Here is a 20,248-nt window from a genome sequence, read left to right on the forward strand (position 1 = left end):
CACAGTACAAATTCCAAGCATGCAGATTACTTGTTAAATTCTTTAATTATTGGATTGTATATTAACATCATTAATAACAAGCAATAAAAGTTAGCAAAGATTTGCCTCAGAAATATAGATCTGAGAGGGAAAGTAGGTGGCGCCAGTTTACCATAACAGCACATCATCCCTCTGTCTGTTGCCTTGGAGACAACAACTGCCCTTCTATAAGCACTCAAACAGTAGGCCTATAGGAATTATGATTAGCCAGGCATTCACATATATAAAAAGAACGGTGTAAAAAAAGTAAACAAAAGAACCTTGCTCAAGTCATATTTATTCAGAACACAACACGCCCCGTTTACACCGTTTAACTTCCACTGACCTGTGTTTCCAGCACTGACACCATTGTGTGGGAGGCTGTGATTTGTCAGAATTCTCAGATGCCGCACTTGCTAATATGGGGAGTTACATCAGTGGCTTGCCCTGCACTGACAGAGGTGGAGAGACTTGACACACCTTCAAAGCTCTGACTGTCTTGTTTATAGACATCAAACACCAGTATTATCCTTGACCTCAGAACAATTTCTGATGACAAATGTAAAAAAAAAATGCTAATTGAATTGAACACTCCACATAGACCACGCAATTCAGTAGTGCCTCGTAGGGCCATTATAACTATTAGTGTTCTTGTGCCAACCTCATCCCTTAAATGACAGGACGTTAACTTCATCCCCCCAAAAACAAACATAAAATCTCTGAAATAGTCTAAGGGGATTCCATATCAGAGCTGAGCTGGTTTATTCACAGAGACAGGTGGCTCAATTCTGCAAACTTAAGCATCAAACCATTTTGAAGGTGAGAGAAGCAAAACAAAACAAAACAGCAGAAATGCTTATGAGAGGAGGAACATGCATGTTTGTTGTGATCCTGAGTCTCACACCACAGGGAAACCACTTCACATAATAGTATCAACTCGGTAAATCAAAACATGGCAAGTAATCAAGCCTTAAAAAGAGCCTTTCAAGGGTCATTCACATACATTTGAATGGAGAAAGGGGAGAGAGAGAGAGAGAGAGAGAGCAGTGACAGTGTTGTTATCAATTAAAACATATGTGGGTTTACAACATGGATTGTGACAATACAGGTTTGAAATCAAGAGGACCATTGCTGTGCATCTTAGGCAAGGTCCTGAACCTGATTTGCTTTATGCCGTGCTGTATATTAGTCCACAAGGCAACGTGATAGAACTTCAACTGGACTTTATGAACCTGATTAGCGAGTGCTTGGCTTGATTGCCTTCAAATGACCCCTGATCATGAAGGCTGAGTGCTGTTTGTTTAAATCAAAGTCGATTTGCTAACGATAGCTTGACATTGTGTATGACTCAATATCATAACCTGAAAATAATGAGCAAAACATGTTACAGAGTATGTGTTAAACCCCCTGTTAAGCCAGTACAATGGTTGTTACTGCTGGGTTTACATACCGATGCCTTGAATCCAAGCCATTATTTTTTATGCTAAATGAAGGCACTTAAAAGACTAATTGCTTGCTGTGATTTGTTGCACATGAAAATTTTTAGGTCTGAGAAAACCTGGATGGATTCCTGTCTTATTGATCTGAAGGCTAATAATTAGATGTTTTGAGAAGATGCGCCAGTGGAGATTACCGGCAATCCAATATGGCACAGTTTCTGGGAACATTAGGTCATTGTGATTTCCACTCAGTCAACTCAGTGTCTTTTCCTTTCACAACATCTTTTAAGTTTGCAATAATACCCAATTATCTGTTTTTTTTAAGCTTTTTACATGTCTGTATCATCCAATCCATGTCTGACTATAAATTGATATTGCAACAAAAGGTACAGACTTGTAATGCTAAGCTAACAACAATGTTCTGGCAAACGTTTCTGTGATACTCTTGTTTCCAGCTACGCTGCATAATGAACATTTCAAATCATTTTGTCAGCTACATGCTTCCATTGGTGTTAATGTTACAAGTCAGCAGGTTAGCAAAGCAAGAAAAAAATATGACTGTAACATATTCTGTCAGTAAGGAAAATGACAACCAAAATGGTTAGCATTATTCTCCAGGCTTCAGTGATAGTAACGTGGAGGTGGTTTTCTGCCATTATCTCCAAGGAAGTTTTACAGTACAAAATGAAACAACAACATCATTGTAAACCCTGGGTTTTTAGGACTTACTTATTAGGATTTCACAATCAAAACAGCAACCTTTTTCCCAATGTTTAATACATCGATCTGTCTCCTCAATGACATTAAGTACAACTCAGCCATAAAAAGAAGGCCATCTGATCTGTTAAAAAAAAGTAAAGAGTAAAGAGTGAAACAAAAATACTAATTAATTCCACTATGTCCATCAGTTCTGGCCAGACGGTCTTGATTTTCCACAGGAATCAAATGTTTCTGTTTGGCCAGCTGACGTCTCCCAAAAGGTCTGTAAAAATGACTTGAGGTTAATGCTAAGGTAACAGGAAAATCTGATAGGTAACGTTTCCAAGGAATTCTACTAACAGCACAGTGGAGAAAAACATTGTTGAGCATTTCTCAAGAATCTCAGATTACCAACCAGTCAGAGGAACTCTGCCACACGTTCCTGTGGGCAAACAAATACCATCCACATGCTTAGGGATCATGATTTTGGAAATAAATAAATCCACAGCCATGTGAAACTTCTAGAGATACGGATATAGCTACTGGTCTCAGCGACATTTTTAGAGATGCAGATATAGCTACTGAGCTCAGTGATGACTACAAGCAAAAGTGGAACTACAAAACACCTGGTCCTTTCACAATTCATGTGACAATTGTGTTTGTTTGATTTCCTTTCTCACTTCATAATCTTTTTCGCACATGTCTTTCTCTTTGTACTCCAAGACAGACCTCTCACATTATCTGCTCATCTTTCTTCTTCCTGGCGTTCGTTGACACAGTGGTTCTTCTCCCCCTGTTCTCTTGTAGCTCAATGTTCCCTGAGAGCCCTAGGTCTACCTTACTTCCATACCATGAGGGGTCTCTCCTCGCGCTTCTGCCAGGGACTCTTCTTGTTCCCCTCCTCGTCTTTATCATCGGCATCCTCCCCATCCTCGGGGCTGGTTGCTGAGTCCCTGCGTGTCACCTCGCTGGTGGAGGTAGTGGTGGTACTGCTCCGGGCGCTGTTATCCCGGCTGCGGCCCTTCCGGGGGAACGTGCCACCGCGGGGGGTCGTCTCTGGGGCTTCGTCCAGCAGAGGTGCCAGAGAATTGTCCTCTGGAGAGTACATGGCAGTGTGGCTCTCGCTGCTGCTGCTGGGGGGGTCTGTGGTGTCGATGCAAGGGAGTTTAGTATAGGTCTTCCCTGCGTGACCCTTCCTCTCAGCCGCCGCTGCAGCCTCTTTTGCTTCCTTGGCCTTCCTCTCCTCCTTTCCCTTCCGCTGCTTTATGTTGGCTTCACGAGCGACGTCTACTCTGTTGTCATGATGACTCCCTGTGGCTCCTCCACCTCCCCCTCCTCCAGGGATGCTGAGAGATTCTCCCCCCAGCTCGATGTAGGAGTGACGAACCAGGGAATTGGAGCGACCATCCAGGGAGACGAACCAGGCCCGGGGATGCGGCTTCACCCCCAGCTCAAGAAGCTTCTTCTCCGTCAGCGCTTGCAGCTCTCCGTTCATCTGAGATATGGTGTTGTCATTGAACAGGACCGGGATGCGGACTGGAGCCGCGTTAGGGTCCGAGGCCCAGTTAGAGTGTCCCTCTGAGTCCTTCCTCTGCTGGCCTGGTTCTTCCCCATCCTCATCCTCCTGTTGATGATTCTGTTGTTGCTGGTTCTGTTGTTTCTGCTGCTGGTTCTGGTGTACCTGTCCCTGCTGCCTGGGAAGGGTCATGCTAACCTGTATTCCCTCCATGTCATGCTGCATCTGTTGCTGCCTCTCCAGGGCCTGCTCCACAGCCGACAGGTCCGACGACAGGCGCATGTAGTGGGCCGGGATGACCAGCGTGGGCACCACACTCCGGTACATGCTCTCCTTCATCTGATCCATGGAGTGGCAGAAGATGAGCTGGCCGGGCTGGGTGTTTAGAGAGTTGGGCCTGGCTAGGAGGTCCCCGGTCTGGGACGCTGAGTACTCTGGGGGCAGGCCAGAGTACTCCTGGTAGTGCCCAGCGAAGGGAGGCAGTAAAGGTGGTGGAGATGGTGGATCTGAGGAGTAACCCTGGTTGTCGTTGGCATTGTGATTTTGGTGGTTGTGGCGATGTCGAGGATCATGGGTATTATCCTCCACTGAGCTGAAGCTGCGGGTGTCGTTGCGGAGCAGCTGCTGAGGATCCAAGTTGTTAGTGTTAGTAGAGCGTGTTGTCACATTCATGGGAAAACTCTCACCACCGCCACGCCTGGTGATGTTGTCCGTGTTCACCTTGGAGTGCCGCCGGGCCTTTCCTGGGGGCGTGTGCCGGAAGAAATCCTCCCTGGAGCTGTGGAGATCCCGGGTGGAGGACAGGTCTGATTTGAGGGCGTCTGGGTCACCCCAGGTGGAGGAAGCTGTATCGATGTGGTCTGAGCTGATGAGGTTGAGGTGGGACATGGAGGTGCATTGATCTCTCTTGGAACCGTCCAGGCCGGAGGAGACATGCATCTTGCCGTGACGGTACTGTTGCCGCGGTTTCAGACATCTCCGCCTTAAACAAAACATAACAGAGAAGGGTAAAGGGAGAATGCAACCAAACACACCTTTTAACACCCTGTAAGACAGGAAATGAAACAACAAATAGAGTCCTGGAGTATCCAGTATCCTTTTTTATTTTTACATTTGTTTTACCCAGCCCAGTAATAACACCACAGGGTTGGGGTCAATTCCATTTAAATACCAGTCAATCCAGAAAGTAGTTCCAAAATGTCCTTGTTGAAAAGCATAGAAGAGAATTGGCATTGGAATGACGATTTGTTGAGTAGCTAGTTCAAAACTAACGCTGGGTTGGAACAAAAATGTGCTACACTGGGATTGACTACTCTAGGACCTGAGTTGATACACGCTGTTGATACCAACCTGCAGTAGTAGAGCAGCAGACAGAGCAGCACCAGCACCAGCAGAGCCATGGAGCCCAGGATGGTCAGGAGGAAGACGGTGTGGTAGGTGGTGATGTCTCGCAGGCCCGTGGGGTTTAAAGCTGAGCCTGCAACATAGGGGTACACTGTAAAATATTTCCTGTCATTTTTATAGTAAATTACTGGCAGAACAGTAGCCTGTAGGTTACTGGAAATCTACAGTAAAATACAGGCCGCACACAAGCCAGTAAATTACTGTAGATTTCCAGGACCTCTACTGAAACACAAATTTACAAAATATTACTGTAACACCTGACTACAGCTACATGCTGTATTTCCCGAATTTACAGTGCATTACTGGAAGCATAGTAGTTAGTAAACTGTTGCACATTTACAGCGCAGGCTAGCGCCAACAAGTGAGTGCATTAACTAAGTTTGATTAAAAAACACATATCACAGTCATAGCAAGTAAAACGTTTCTGTAACTGTTACTGAGAATGTTGTTGTAGTTAAGGATACATTGGTCTTCTATTTGTAACAAGATACCTTTTGATGTATCTTTGCCCACCTCTGGTTACTGCCAATATTACGTTACTGTAATATTCACAGTAATTTGCTATCAGATTACTGTGAGTTACTGTAATATCAGTGCAACAGTACAATATTGTAAGAAAGTAAATGCTACTATAATCGTAAAATTGGTATTTTACTGTAATTACATGGGATTGGTGCAAGCAGGCTGGCTGCTAGGTGTGTGTATATTACAGCATATTTATGAATATTTTGTGTTTTATATCACTTGCACTTCTTGAGGCGTAAACAAAGGCTTCCAAACGGGCTGTGATTAAAGTATTGATGGGGATACTAAGCTTCTTGAAGTATTGAGGCTTTCCAGACAATTCTGTCAAAACAGGTTCATTGTTCAAGGCTTTGATCAACACAGCCTACTAGTGGCACCTGCTGGTCCAAATAATTCAGAACAGCCAAATAATATAGACGACGTCTTCTACCAAAACAGGTGGTTGTTCGACAAAATGAAGCTTCGGACGTTATGGATCACGTGCTTCTGCTAAAGAGATACAGGCACACTGCTTAGAAGTAAACTGCTTAGTGATTTCGACGCACATATTGGAGCGTCGGTATCAAGCATAACATCGCTAGATTACAGGGCAAAACAGACTTGGCAAAACACTCAACAGTAAAGGTTTAAGACTTACTGCCGCTCTGACCTGTCCCTATACACATTCAATTGTTAGGGCACTACTACCATGTTCAATTGGTACAGCAGTCTTACAAACAGATGCAAAAATATAGCTACTTACAAGGCATGCCACGAAATATGTTAATGAGCTAAATATTCTTCCCCTCCCATAGCATTTTTCCACAGTGCACCATCATTTACAGAATGTTGCAGTAAATACATATTAAAATAGCAATACAATACTTTCTTGTTAAATTGTATTGTAATAAAGTTACAGAAACAGTGAATATGTAATTATATATTACAGCATACCAATGAATATTTGGTGTTTCATATCACTTGCAAAGGCCTTAACAAAGACTTCTAAACTAGCAGTGACTACAGAGCAAAACCGATCAAAAGGACATAGCTAAATAATCAACCATTAAAGGTTTGAGACTTGCTGCCACTGATTTGTCCCTTACAAACATTAAATTGTTAGGGAACTAAATTATATATATTTATTATTATTTAACTAGTCAGTTAAGAACAACTTCTTATTTACAATGACGGTCTACCGGGGAACAGTAGGTTAACTGCCTTGTTCAGGGGCAGAACGACTGATTTTTACTTTGTCAGCTCGGGGATTTGATCCGGCAACTGTCCCAATGCGCTAACCACCCCATGCTACCACATATCAGTTAAATTGGCACAGCACTCTCACTGACATTTGGAACAAATAGCCTCTTACAATGCACACCTCAAAATATGTTTATGACCCAGAAACAACAATAACACTAGAGTTCAAAAGGTGATTGGCGCTACAAAAATACAGTATGGTACTGTAACTATTTTTTTTTTGCAGTAAATTTACAGCAATTTGTTACAGTGAAAAATAAGATACTAAGACGGGCCACATCTGCAACAGGACTTCCTACAAAAAGCTTTGTAAGATTGACTGAGCACAACCCCTAGCTATACAGTTTCATCGCAAAAGTGCATAAACAAGTGTTCGTGACTCAATTTGTATCTCATATTGATATGGTCTTAAAACTTCTTAGGGCTGAAATCCCGTTAACGGGATTGATATGACAACAGCGAGTGAAAGTGCAAGTGTTTGTAAGACTGCTGTACCAATTGAACATGGCCAAATTCAAAACAACAGAAATCTCATAATTAAAATTCCTCAAACATTTTTATTTATTTCACCTTTATTTAACCAGGTAGGCAAGTTGAGAACAAGTTCTCATTTACAATTGCGACCTGGCCAAGATAAAGCAAAGCAGTTCGACACATACAACAACACAGAGTTACACATGGAGTAAAACAAACATACAGTCAATAATACAGTAGAAAAATAAGTCTATATACAATGTGAGCAAATGAGGTGAGATAAGGGAGGTAAAGGCAAAACAAGGCCATGGTGGCAAAGTAAATACAATATAGCAAGTAAAACACTGGAATGGTAGATTTGCAGTGGAAGAAAGTGCAAAGTAGAGATAGAAATAATGGGGTGCAAAGGAGCAAAATCAATAAATGAATACAGTAGGGGGAGAGGTAGTTGTTTGGGCTAAATTATAGATGGTCTATGTACAGGTGCAGTAATCTGTGAGCTGCTCTGACAGCTGGTGCTTAAAGCTAGTGAGGGAGATAAGTGTTTCCAGTTTCAGAGATTTTTGTAGTTCGTTCCAGTCATTGGCAGCAGAGAACTTGAAGGAGAGGCGGCCAAAGGAAGAATTGGTTTTGGGGGTGACCAGAGAGATATACCTGCTGGAGCGCGTGCTACAGGTGGATGCAAGTATCTTAAGCCATTTTAAAGGTAATCTTGTTGTTAATCCCACCACAGTGTCCGATTTCAAATAGGCTTTACAGCGAAAGCACCACAAACGATTATGTTAGGTCAGAGCCAAGCCACAGAAAAACAGAGCCATTTTTCCAGCCAAAGAGAGGAGTCACAAAAAGCAGGAAGAGATTAAATTAATCACTAACCTTTGATGATCTTCATCAGATGACACTCATAGGACTTCATGTTACATAATATAATAATATAATGTTTTGTTTGATAAAGTTCATATTTATATCAAAAATCTCAGGAGACATTGGGCACGTTAAGTTCAGTAGTTCCAAAAACATCCAGTGATTTTACAGAGAGCCACATCAATTTACAGAAATACTCATTATAAATGTTGATGAAAATACAAGTGTTATACATGGAACTTTAGATACACTTCTTCTTAATGCAACCGCTGTGTCAGATTTCAAAAAAGCTTTATGGAAAAAGCAAACAATGCAATAATCTGAGTACGGCGCTCAGAGAACAAATACATATATCCGCCATGTTGGAGTCAACAGAAGTCAGAAATAACATAATAAATATTCACTTACCTTTGATGATCTTCATCAGAATGCACTCCCAGGAATCCCAGTTCCACAATAAATGTTAGTTCCGTGACAGTCCGTAGAAACTTGTCAAACGATGTATGGAATCAATCTTTAGGATGTTTTTAACATAAATCTTCAATAATATTCCAACCGGAGAATTCTAACGGGAGATACCTCTCATGTGAAATGTGCGTTACCAGCAAGTGACTGCTGGCAGACTCATTCCTCTCTCATTCAGCCCCCCTTCATAGTAGAAGCCTCAAACAAGTTTCTAAAGACGGTTGACATCAAGTGGAAGCCTTAGGAAGTACAACATTACCAATATCCCACTGTGTATTCGATAGGGGCTGAGATCAAAAACTACAAACCTCAGATTTCCCACTTCCTGGTTGGATTTGTTCTCAGGTTTTTGCCTGCCATATGAGTTCTGTTATACTCACAGACATCATTCAAACAGATTCACCATCCAAATATACTAATAATATGCATATATTAAAAACTGGGACTGAGGAGCAGGCAGTTTACTCTGGGCACCACTGGGCACCTTATTCATCCAAGCTACTCAATACTGCCCCCCAGTCATAAAAGACAGGGATCGTCAACTAGATTCAGCTGCGGGCTGTTTTTTATTTATTGAGCAGGATGGTCAGGGGGCTGTAACATGCAAATTGACCTCAAAAAGCTCAAACAGATATAATATTTGACTAAAGCATAATAATTTCAAACCTTGCTGACATTTGTATACAATCACATAATTGCTCTACTATCTGTGGGAATACTTTGGAACAGATTTTCAAAATGAAAAATTATTTTTTTTGCTCAGAAAACATGGGAGTCCAAATAAAATCACCTGCGGGCCGCTAGTTTGGGAACCCTGTCTTAACCCTTGTGTGGTGTTCATGTTATCGTTCTTCACCCAGTGTTCGCGGGTCTGTTGGACCCACACCATTATTAGGTTTTTAAAACAACATTATTATAACAATAAAGCCAATCTACATCAAAATATTTCATACTTACATGTTGACTTATATCAATTGCAAGCACTATAGACAGCATACATGGTTAATATTTGCCATTTACCGCTGCTAGATCACATTTATCAATAAAAGCTCTGCTCGTTTAAAAAAAAAATATTATAATCAAGAAATGGGTGGAATACATCATGTTAATCTTGAACAAATGATAAAACAAGGTTTTCATCACTATTGATGTTTATTGCTTTGAAATGAACAAATTGAAAGCACACATTTTACGGAAATGATAAATGATCCCCATTAAACACAAATTAAGGCACACCACATGAGGGACAGAGTTTTACTGTGTGTGTGTTGCTTGGACTTCATGCATTTGTACTGTGTCTTCTTGACTTTCTTGGGTCCACACACATCGCAGCGCTTCTTCTTGTGTTGCTACCGGCTGCAATCTAGAATGATGAAAACACTTAGTTCAGGAATTTTACTAACATCTCACTCACTCACATACATGTATATAGTTACAGCAGGCCAAGGTAGGAGAGTCAGGCACACACACGTGCAACAACATCACTCACACTTACTTCTGGTATTGGAGTTGTTGGTTCTGTTGTTCGGGCGGATGGGGCACCAGCATCTTCCTCCTGAATCCTCCCCACGATGGCTGCAGAAGATGGGGTCCCTTGGATATGTTGGCTCCTCTGGACTTGAGGTCTTACCAATGCCTTGTCCAGCTCCCTGAGAAAGAGCCGTCTCCTCCGGAGCTTCCCTCTGTCCCAATCTGGGGTCAATGCCATCCAGGTATGCCGAGATGTCAAATATGTTGAAGAATATCACAAGTGGCCAGTGTAGGGTTCTTCTTTTGCAGCTGTAGCCAGTCACCAGCTTGTCTAAATTGTCCACCACTCCTTTTGTGGCATTGTAATCCATTATGATTTCTGCTTTTAGATGTTCGTGGCCATAGATTCTCCCATCCCTATGCAGTGTACTCATGAGTACCACATTTTTGCCTTTCTTTGGCACGTAAGACACAAGGGACGTGTCAGCCCGTGAACACAAACTTAGAGGAATTGATAGGCCTGTTCCGTGTATTCAACAGCCGAGGTGGGAGCTCTGGATTATATTTTTGTTACTGTTCCTACCATTGTCAGCTTCCTCTTGAGGAGCTCCCTTCAAATCAGTGCAGTCCAGTATGATTTTCTGGATGGTGTCTGGGATGAACAGTTCAAACGAAGACTCTATGTCCTGCACATGAGTAACCACCATCCGCGTCGGCCCTGGTTGCATCCTTATCACATTGGCAGCCATGCGGGGTGGCTCATTCCTTGGGCAAGAAGACCATTCAATTTCACCATTTTTTGGCATCTATATTTTCCCTATGCAAGCTGCTGATGAGCCGGTAGGTGAAGGGCTGGTCCTGGGGCTGGCGCGGGGTCAATCGCATTCTGACTAACTGTCAGAATCCGAATTGACAGAGACATGATCCTCATATTCTGAACATTCTTCATCTTCCAAAGTGGAAGACACTCCTTCCATTAGCTTCTCTCTCTGCAAAAATGATTTCTAAGGCCTTCTGAGCAGAGATTCTTTTTGCCATACTGATTTGATTGTGGTAAGGAGCCGCACATGCAAAACTATTTATTTGTTGTGTCCCTCCCCCAATTTGCACCTGGCTGTGGTAGAGTGTGGGAAAATACAGATTTCTTTACAATGTATCGAAATAATGTATTGTAATAACATTGTGCAGGTTCCCAGAATATTTCACACACTACAAAGAGTATGGAGTGCAAGAAAAGTGGGACACAGGCAGACACGGTTCTTGGTGCTATGTTGAAACAGCAGGCCCAGGGAGGAGGAAGACAGAGTGAAGGCACACAGCAAAACTTATGTTGAATTTTTACTTGTTTTCGAACACCACACCAGGGGTTAAGGGAACCAAGATGACAGTGGGGCTATAGAACAAATGTCAGACTGATGCAGTCCCGAGTCTGGGATGGGCAAAAATGACAAAATACAATTACAAAACACCATAAAAATCAACGTATCAAAATCAATTATGAAATACTTGTATTTTGTCATCTATTTCATTAAAATATTATGCATATAATATTATGTATTTTAAATTAAGAAATTGAATTTGGGTATAATTATTGGCCTTGTTTTTGAGATTATTAGAATAACGCTCAGCATGCTTCGCATGTCATTTTTACATATACATTTATATTTTGTTCATTTACAGGAGGTTTTATCACACTACAGTGCCATCAGACTTCCGATACCAATGTAGGGTGAAAGGGAGCCACAGAATTGTGAACAGCTATTACAAAATGGTATAGAAAAGTATTTTTGAAAATAGAAATTACAGCTCTCGAAAGTATCTTGTTACAAAACATATTGGGAGTGTAATTCATCCCAGTGTAATACAAATGTCAAAATACTCAGAAGTAATTTAAATACATATTTCAAATACATGTAATGGAAATACTGCCCATCTCTGGACATAGTTACCGTACCTGTGGTTGAGGGAAAGGCAGCCAGCCAGTATCCTAGCTGGTTGGCCACAAAACTCCATGTCAGCTGTGCTCCTCCTTTCTTGATGTATCCAGTTCCTTTCCTAACCCAGAGTCCTGTTGAAGTACAAGTCAACATGAGTACAGAATTAGTTAGAGGAGAGTTATAATTACAGTAAACACTGTATGTCAACTTCCTTAACAATTTCAGAGATGTGTGTGTGTATATGTCCCTTAAGATCTTTATCAATCCAAAATATATTTTAAAAAACTGTATAGTGATTTCCAACCTATTTTTTTGCCTATTTTTTTGCCAATGCTTGCTCATAATCCCTGTACACAGTCATTTCATGGATAATCAGTATATTATTTTTAATCCCGGAGTGAGCAGATGGAAGAGCTCCATAGTTACTGTACTGAACGTGTGCTGTGAATCTATTGCGCTAAGTGATAAGGCCAGGCGGTGTTAAGCATTCATATCCAGTGATGTCTAGCTTGTCGGGATAGAACACACACATGATGAGCGAATAACGTGATTCGGGGAAGGGAGACAGCTTTGAGTCCAGGCAGATGCTTTTCCGACCCGAACCACAATAATGAAAGAGGAGCAATAAAAAAAGAAGGAAAAAAAGAAGAGAACGAAAAATGACAAAACAAATAAAAACTTGGCCACAAAAAAAAACAAAAACAAAAAAAACATTTCCCATGATGCCAGGTGCCCTGAGGAGAGGGTCAGGATTCGGTAGCGTAATGTGTTTTGACAGGGTGACCTTGGCCCACAGTACACCCTTCTACATCATCCTCCCTCTCCTAAAATAGTTTTAATTTCTGTCATTCTCGTTAGCATTTTCAGGTTGCAGAAAACATAAACACAGAGGCAGGTTCTGATTAGGCCTACATGTGTCCTGAATGATTTTAACACATTGTAGGGGAGAATGGAAACAGTGGCCTAAAATAAAAAATGTCAAGCTTACAGTACGATATAGCTTATGATTAATAACATATTTGAAAAAATAAACATAACAATGCCTTTCAATTCGAATAAGCAATATAACTGTTACTTTAAATAACTATTAGATCAATATCATCTGTTTCCCTTAGACTACAAACATTTGTTGGACTCCTCTTTTAGTGCTAATACCCCGGGGCAAGGGAAGTCTGTGAATATACTGGCTTTGTCATCATAGCAGCAATACAACCAGGGCCTGCATTAATCAAACATGCTTATCTAGGATCAGGTCATCTTATTCATTATGATCTAAAAGTCCAAACTGATCCTAGATCTCGGCACTTCCACTGACGCTTTGTGAATACAGGCCCAGGCATGAAAATCCATTAGGGCTCTATTTATTAGTCATGTCTGACATCTCTACTGCCCATTGGCTACAGCTATTATTAGACGATCTGGCATCCACAATCTCAAACATTGAACCACCTGAGAAGTCAACCTACACTTTGAGTCAAGCTCTAATTAACACATCCTAAGTGGTGTGAATATAAACACACTTGGCTAAAATGGTATAGTCAAAAATCCTCTAAACTAGGGAGGTGAGAGTGAATTGAAGTGTGATGTGTGTCATGCCAGGTAACTGGAAGGTTGCAAGTTCAAACCCCCGAGCTGACAAGGTACAAATATGTCGTTCTGCCCCTGAACAGGCAGTTAACCCACTGTTCCTAGGCCGTCATTGAAAATAAGAATTTGTTCTTAACTGACTTGCCTAGTTAAATAAAAAAAGGTTAAATAAAAAAATAAACTGATCTAGGAAGTGCCTGACCATGGATGTAGTGTTACATGTTGACCACTAGGGGTCAGCATGCACACAGACGAACAGTAGCAGGGGCTTTTGTTAATCTCCTCATCATAAGGCAGGGGGATTTCCAAACCACCCCCACACTATCCCCTGACAGAGTATGCGCATTATACAGCCTCTGCTTGTCTTTCTGCCGAGTCCGTGTGTGTGTGTGTGTCATCCGTCTCCAAAACAAACACAGACTCATATCCTTTCCTCTGTCACAGCTGAGTCAGGAGAGATAATGGAGCCTCTGATCTAGAGTCTCCTGGGCTATACGGAACAAGAAACACTCCTCCTTTCTCTTTTAAAGATTCCTTGAAGGAGGAGGATGGGAGGAGATCACATAGGAGGGGTCATCAAGGACAGAGAGAGAGAGAAAGAGAGAGTGTTCCTCTTGACTGACGAAAGGGGTCATGTTCAACTTTGATTCAACTTTTTGGGCTCATCATCACACTGTTCTCTTGTACTCATTTGTCATGCAAATGGTTATGCACAGACTATACGCACACCCACATATGCACAAACTTGTGATTCAGTCCAAAACAAATCAATTTCTCTCTTCAGTGGCAATATCCACACACACTCCATATTTCCTCTCAGTCGCAATCCTGACTGACAGTCAGCAGCCTTGTATTACAGCCCACTTAGCTCTCCCTTGATAGTCCTGTCATAGTGCCAGTGTTCCACAGCGTTCCACAGCACCCACCAATTAAAGGCTTCCGCTGCAGCACCTGATTCTATTTGCTAGAGTGTTCCGAGTGCTCCTGGCAGGTGTCCCCAACCTCCCCAAACATCATGGTGGATTTAAAGTCTTGCAAGTGTAACCTGGCACGCTGGAGGAGTGGGTGTGTGTGTGTGTGTGTGTGTGTGTGTGTGTGTGTGTGTGTGTGTGTGAGTGAGTGAGTGAGAGAGAGAGAAAAAAAATCTGGTGTCAAAGCTGACTCTGGAAGAGAGGCCCGTGCATCCAGACTTACAGTAACTCATAAATCTAGAGGAGCCCCTGGGGATACTAGACTCAAGGCCCATTTTTCTACTCAACACTGATCTTAAGCTGCACAGGAGTATATTTCATTGCTCCGTGTGGGATTCTACATGTCTAGTACTTGTTGACATTGGGTGAACCTGCGATGTTACTTGATTTGTTTTGAGTAGAAACTTCCAGGTTTACTGCTTCTGCATAGGTCGGGGAAAAGAAGAAGGTTACTTTGTTGGACGTAAGTTAAACCACGATGGATACAAAAAATGATTTATGCCTAAATGCTGTCACCCAGAATTTAACCAGCCTTTATGTATACAATATATACTGAAACAAGTACAAAATACACTGTACTTGCTGCAGTACTACATGAGGGTCAGTGTGGGGCATTCTTCCCTCTTAAGCAAATAAAAGCACACACCCCCAGAGCTCTCTCACTGTGTGTGTGTGTGTGTGTGTGTGTGTGTGTGTGTGTGTGTGTGTGTGTGTGTGTGTGTGTGTGTGTGTGTGTGTGTGTGTGTGCGTGCGTGCGTGCGTGCGTGCGTGCATGCTGGGATTTAGAGGCGAAACATTTAGAGATGACACAGTTAACAACACATCCACCCTGGTGTCCACATTATAATCAGTAAGCTTCTCACCACCTGGCTGACTGTTCATTCTTTACTGCAGATAATGAGATGTGAGCTCTGCGCTGGCTGAGCCTCCCACTTAGTGGATGGTTGAATAAAAACCCACAGAGTTAAATAATGCATGAACCTAACGCTGCAACGCTCTGTTTGACTAATCCTGTGCTGTATTGTAAAGATTTGATTTTACTCTCAGCTACTGTACAGAGTAAAACATTTTCATACATTAAATTTTTAGCAAACTGCTAAATTCAACACCCACGAAAACCCACAATATACGCCATGTAGTGGAGCGAGAGAGTGAGAAATGTTTTGTTTTTTTCCGTGGGGGGTGCCTAGTCAATTGGCAGTAACCTATTTTGGCTCAATACTGAATGTTAGGGTAGGCACTTAGTACAGAGAGTCACAACCATTAATCCTCACATCATCTAAGCCATCCTAACATGAGGTGAGCAATAGTGTACAGCTAACTCCAACAGACAAGCTCATCACACTATTCAAAATCTCGCCGTCCACGACAGCTTTGTTGTCCCCTTTCTCCTGTAACTCAAAAACACTGACCCTCCAAATCCTCTCCTCCTCCCCTCCTCCCATCCATCCATCTGTGTCTCTGTTTGCATCTCATAACATGTTACCGTGGCAACATGAGGCCAGAGAGGCGGGGAACATTGCCTCCTCTGTCCCAGGGTTCCTAGAGCTACATAACAGGACTAATCACATCATCAGGCTTCAGGACAACAACACTCTACAGCTGCAGTTTTACCCAAGGTGTTAAAAAGGGGTGTTTACACAAAGTCTGTTTTTAATGTTTTCTGCACATTGAACCCACAACTACGGTATCCGAATGGACACACCCATCTTTTGTGCATTGGGATCCACCGATCAATGCATGTCCATGAGTTCTGAATGCGATAGTTCCGAGTTGCGCACGCATATTGCTCTCTGTATTTGAGATACCACCACGGAAGGATGCTGGGAATCCACATAGAGCCTGCCAGATAGGTGCTTCATCATCTACCCTTGGGAAGACATATCCAGACTGGTTGGCTATTACTTTTTATTCATTAGGCTTGCTATTCTCAGTTCCTTGTGCACTGTACCATCCTTGAAATCCCACTTCAAGAAGTTGAGGTTATCGTGGAGATCTGTAGAAATAGGCTTGGGGCTGCGTTAACACTGCCTATGAATACCCCCTTCATAATGCATTATAAACACATTTAGAACGCCTGAGCTATGAATCATGCATACTGATGCACGACACGGGCACTAATAACTGCTCATAAACTTCTATGACTAAATACATAATGTGTTATGAAGAGGGTATTCATTGGAAGCGTTTTACCAGGGCTTCTTCAGCATAGTTATGGTAATGTGAATCTCGGTAGGGAAATGCCAGGCATGTCAATGAGATCTGTAGTGATCTGCATGTCCCAGTTCAGACACACTGGGATGATAGCTACCATGGGAGGTCCGGAACGTTTGTCAAGACAAGAAACAACCCTGGCTTGGTGTTTTTTGGCATCGGTTCCATAAAGCAAGGGGGGAAAGTGAATGTATGAGAGAGAGAGAGAGAGAGAGAGAGAAGGAAAGAGATAGAGAGGCAGAGAGAGAGAGAAAGAAAGAGGGAGAGAGGGAGGCAGAGCAAGAGAGGCAAAGAGAGTGTGTATGTGAGAGAAAGAAAGAGCGAGAGGGAGACAGAATGACAGAGAACAAGAGAGAAAGACAGAGAGGGAGAGAGTGTGTTTGCGTGTGTGAGAGAGAGAGAGAGAGAGACAGAAAGAAATAAATGTTTGAGAGAGAGAGAGAAAGAAAGAGAGAGAGAGAAAGAGAGAGATGGAGAGAGTTGTGTGGCTCCCTCCCTGTGAAAGCATGCACAGCAGTTGTATAACAATTCTGTCATTAAAGTGAACTGCAATATTCCAGACACAGAGGAGCAGCGAGAAGGAAGATTAACCCCATGTGAGTCCGGATCAGCTAGCCTGGGTATACCACACTGAACTGAGGAAAACACTGCTGAGCACAGTGTTCAGGCTGGTTGAACCAGGCTAGCTGTGACCAGCTGGGAGTCCAGGCAGCCATAGTTAGAGCAGATGGACTGGAGGTTCCTCTTATTCGCCCCTTCCAAGCTCAGACCACTGCCATTTATACGCCTTAGAGTGGATTTAGCTGGGATAAACGATTTGTGGTTCGACGGGGCGGTGCCTTGCTATCAACGGCAGTTTTTAATTGACAGGCATTTTTACGTATGTATTTCAGTATAGCAGAAAGCCCACTGTTGATGAACAAATGAAACTGGCTAAAGTATGTACGAGGATGTTTCTGTATGTGGCTGTTATACAAGGATATTTCTTTTAAGGAAACCATTTTCAACTGACAGCACTCAAGAGTCGGCACTCCATCAAACAGGTTGATGACACTTGTACATGGAGGGCTCTCAGTATTTGGTCAGCTATGATGGTGGGCGTTTCCCCCTTACCTGTCTTGTCGTCGAACCTCCACACGGGGACACTGGTGGCTGTCTGCAGGGGTGTGTCTAAGGGCAGGGGGATGCAGATATGGACGGGGTCCCACACCTGAACACCGGTCCCGTTACGACTGAAGAGCTGGGCATTGACCGCCGCCACCGGCGTCAGCTCCACCCAGCTACTGTTAGCCCCTGGGGAGAGACGGCACAAAGGTCTTTAGACCACCGACCAGTGTGGTGTACAACCCAACAGTAGAAAATCCACAAACAAGGCTTGCTACCATGCTAATGCTACCATCATCGTGCAAACATCTCAATATTCATCATCATCGTCATGGTTGAACTGGTTCCCACTAGGTCAGAAGAGTCTTTCCAACAGACACTATCCATTGGCTTCTCATCATTCATGACACATTCAGACATAAGACTATGTAATCAAACTTTCCCCCTGGTTTCCTGCCATCACTTCTCATAATTTGGGACTTTTTTGACAGAAATCTATTTCGGTCAAAATCTCTGGATTTTCCACTTGAGCAATTCTACTTTTTTTTCAGCCAGTCTTTTACCCATGTACTTTCCCTTCATCCTTTCTTCTCTTCCTATCTCATCTCCTGTTTCCCTCCTACCCTCTCCTTTTCAACCCTCGCTGTTCGCCTCCCTCCTTCTCTCTCCCCCCCTCCCTCTGTCCGCCCTATCTTCTCCCTCCTCTCCCTCTCCCTCTCCCTCTCACCTGTGGCATTGCTCTCCAGGCCCAGTGGGTAGGGGAAACCTCCTATCTCATACTGACTCTGTGCGGAGGTCAGCACAGCAGAGAGCTCTGGGTTGGTAGAGTTGAGGGCCAGAGCCACTGCTTTCCTCTGGAGCTGTATCCATGGCTGGTTTTTGACACCTGGAGGGGGAAGGGGTGAGAGAGGGGAAAAGTGGGGGAAGGAGGGGAAAGAAAGAGGGAGTCTGTGAGATTGGGGGTGCAACTGAAGATGAAGCATAAAGGTTACAGCATTGCCGTGGCAATCATATGGCCTATGAAAGTTGATCACCCAAAGTGAAGAGTTGAAGACAGTACTGTTCATAATCCTAGTAATAATAGAATACAAATATTTCCTCCCCACAAATCAGTTTTAGACAGACACCAAATAATTTATCTATAATTTATTCAGATTATACAGAAACAATCACGGGATCAACCCAACCCTCAAATTGAAATGACAATCAATCTCACATACAGTACAGTAGGAGCATCCAGGAATAGTGGCAACTAGCAGGATTTGCTGGTCTATAGTAAGACAATAGAGACTAACCCTGCAGGTTGGACAACAGTCCCCTAGTCTCCCTGCCTGTCAAACTATAATCCCATTCTCCCTGTTTGATTTGGCTTGCCACAAAGGAAAAAAGGAGCCTAAAAATACACTTGCACCTCGTAGCGGTGCCACATGTCTGACATGATTAGTATTTGGTGAGCATTGGGGCCTGATCTGTGCAGACAGTCAGGCAAGCGTGTCCATGCAGCGGGTCTATATACTATACTGAACACCCCAGGCTGGCTGTATTGTAGCATCCATCTCTATCTCATCTCTCTTTCTCTACTGAACTGTGTGTATCCATTCCATTCCTGTGCTCATCGTTCCATTCCACCTCATCGCTCCATTCCACCTCATCGCTAGAGTAGCTTGTTGCCACTTCTTTTCTCAGGTTCTCTTTGTCAATCTCAGTGAAACATGTGACACTTTCCCTGTCCCTGAATTGGACATTACATCTCATCTTTTTTCTACTCATTACGGGTTCATAGTTGTTGTTGTTGACATTGTCAAATAACTCAAGCATAGATTGGTCACTATTTTTCTAATTTGGCACACAGAAACTAGATGCCATAAGTAACTCGGTCAAAAAGAATGCCACGATTGCTATAAGCGGTCTCACTTAAAACCTCATATCTAAAGACTTGAAACTTTGTATGTAGGTGTCTTTCCTCATCCTGAACAAATTTGCCTCAAAGACCCATTAGGTCTGTAAGGATAGATTTTCCTCCATCTTGGAACTCCTTCTCAAGAAGCATAAGTCAAAATAACACAACATTTGGTATGTAGGCCCATGGAACATCTCTTTACTTAATTTGAGAAAAGCTTGATATGGCTGAGTTATTGAATAATCTGGAAATCTGATTTTACGAGTCCATTTATAATGAACAAAAATATAAATGCAACATGTGAAGTGTTGGTCCGATCTGAAATAAAATATCCCAGAAATGTTCCAAATGCACAAAAAGCTAATTCCTCCAAAATATTGTGCAATTTTTTTTTTTTACATTCCTGTTAGTGAGCATTTCAC

The 20,248-nt window shown here is 42.6% G+C and overlaps 1 protein-coding gene across 1 annotated transcript in view; it reads right to left on the bottom strand.

Annotated features, from left to right (window-relative positions):
• Positions 1-296: 296 nt before the first annotated feature.
• The window catches only part of LOC139364572 (protein FAM171A2-like), a 79,237-nt gene continuing 59,285 nt past the window's right edge, over positions 297-20,248 (bottom strand). The window contains exons 4-8 of the mRNA XM_071101413.1: positions 18,654-18,812; positions 17,936-18,115; positions 12,068-12,181; positions 5,023-5,149; positions 297-4,654 (exon numbers count right to left, since the gene is read on the bottom strand). Of these exons, the coding sequence (XP_070957514.1) occupies positions 2,995-4,654; positions 5,023-5,149; positions 12,068-12,181; positions 17,936-18,115; positions 18,654-18,812 (2,240 nt within the window). The 3' untranslated portion in view covers positions 297-2,994. The remainder of the gene's footprint in view (positions 4,655-5,022; positions 5,150-12,067; positions 12,182-17,935; positions 18,116-18,653; positions 18,813-20,248) is intronic.

The sequence above is a fragment of the Oncorhynchus clarkii genome, chromosome 13 (genome assembly GCF_045791955.1).
Source record: "Oncorhynchus clarkii lewisi isolate Uvic-CL-2024 chromosome 13, UVic_Ocla_1.0, whole genome shotgun sequence".
In the NCBI taxonomy this organism is placed as follows: domain Eukaryota; kingdom Metazoa; phylum Chordata; class Actinopteri; order Salmoniformes; family Salmonidae; genus Oncorhynchus; species Oncorhynchus clarkii.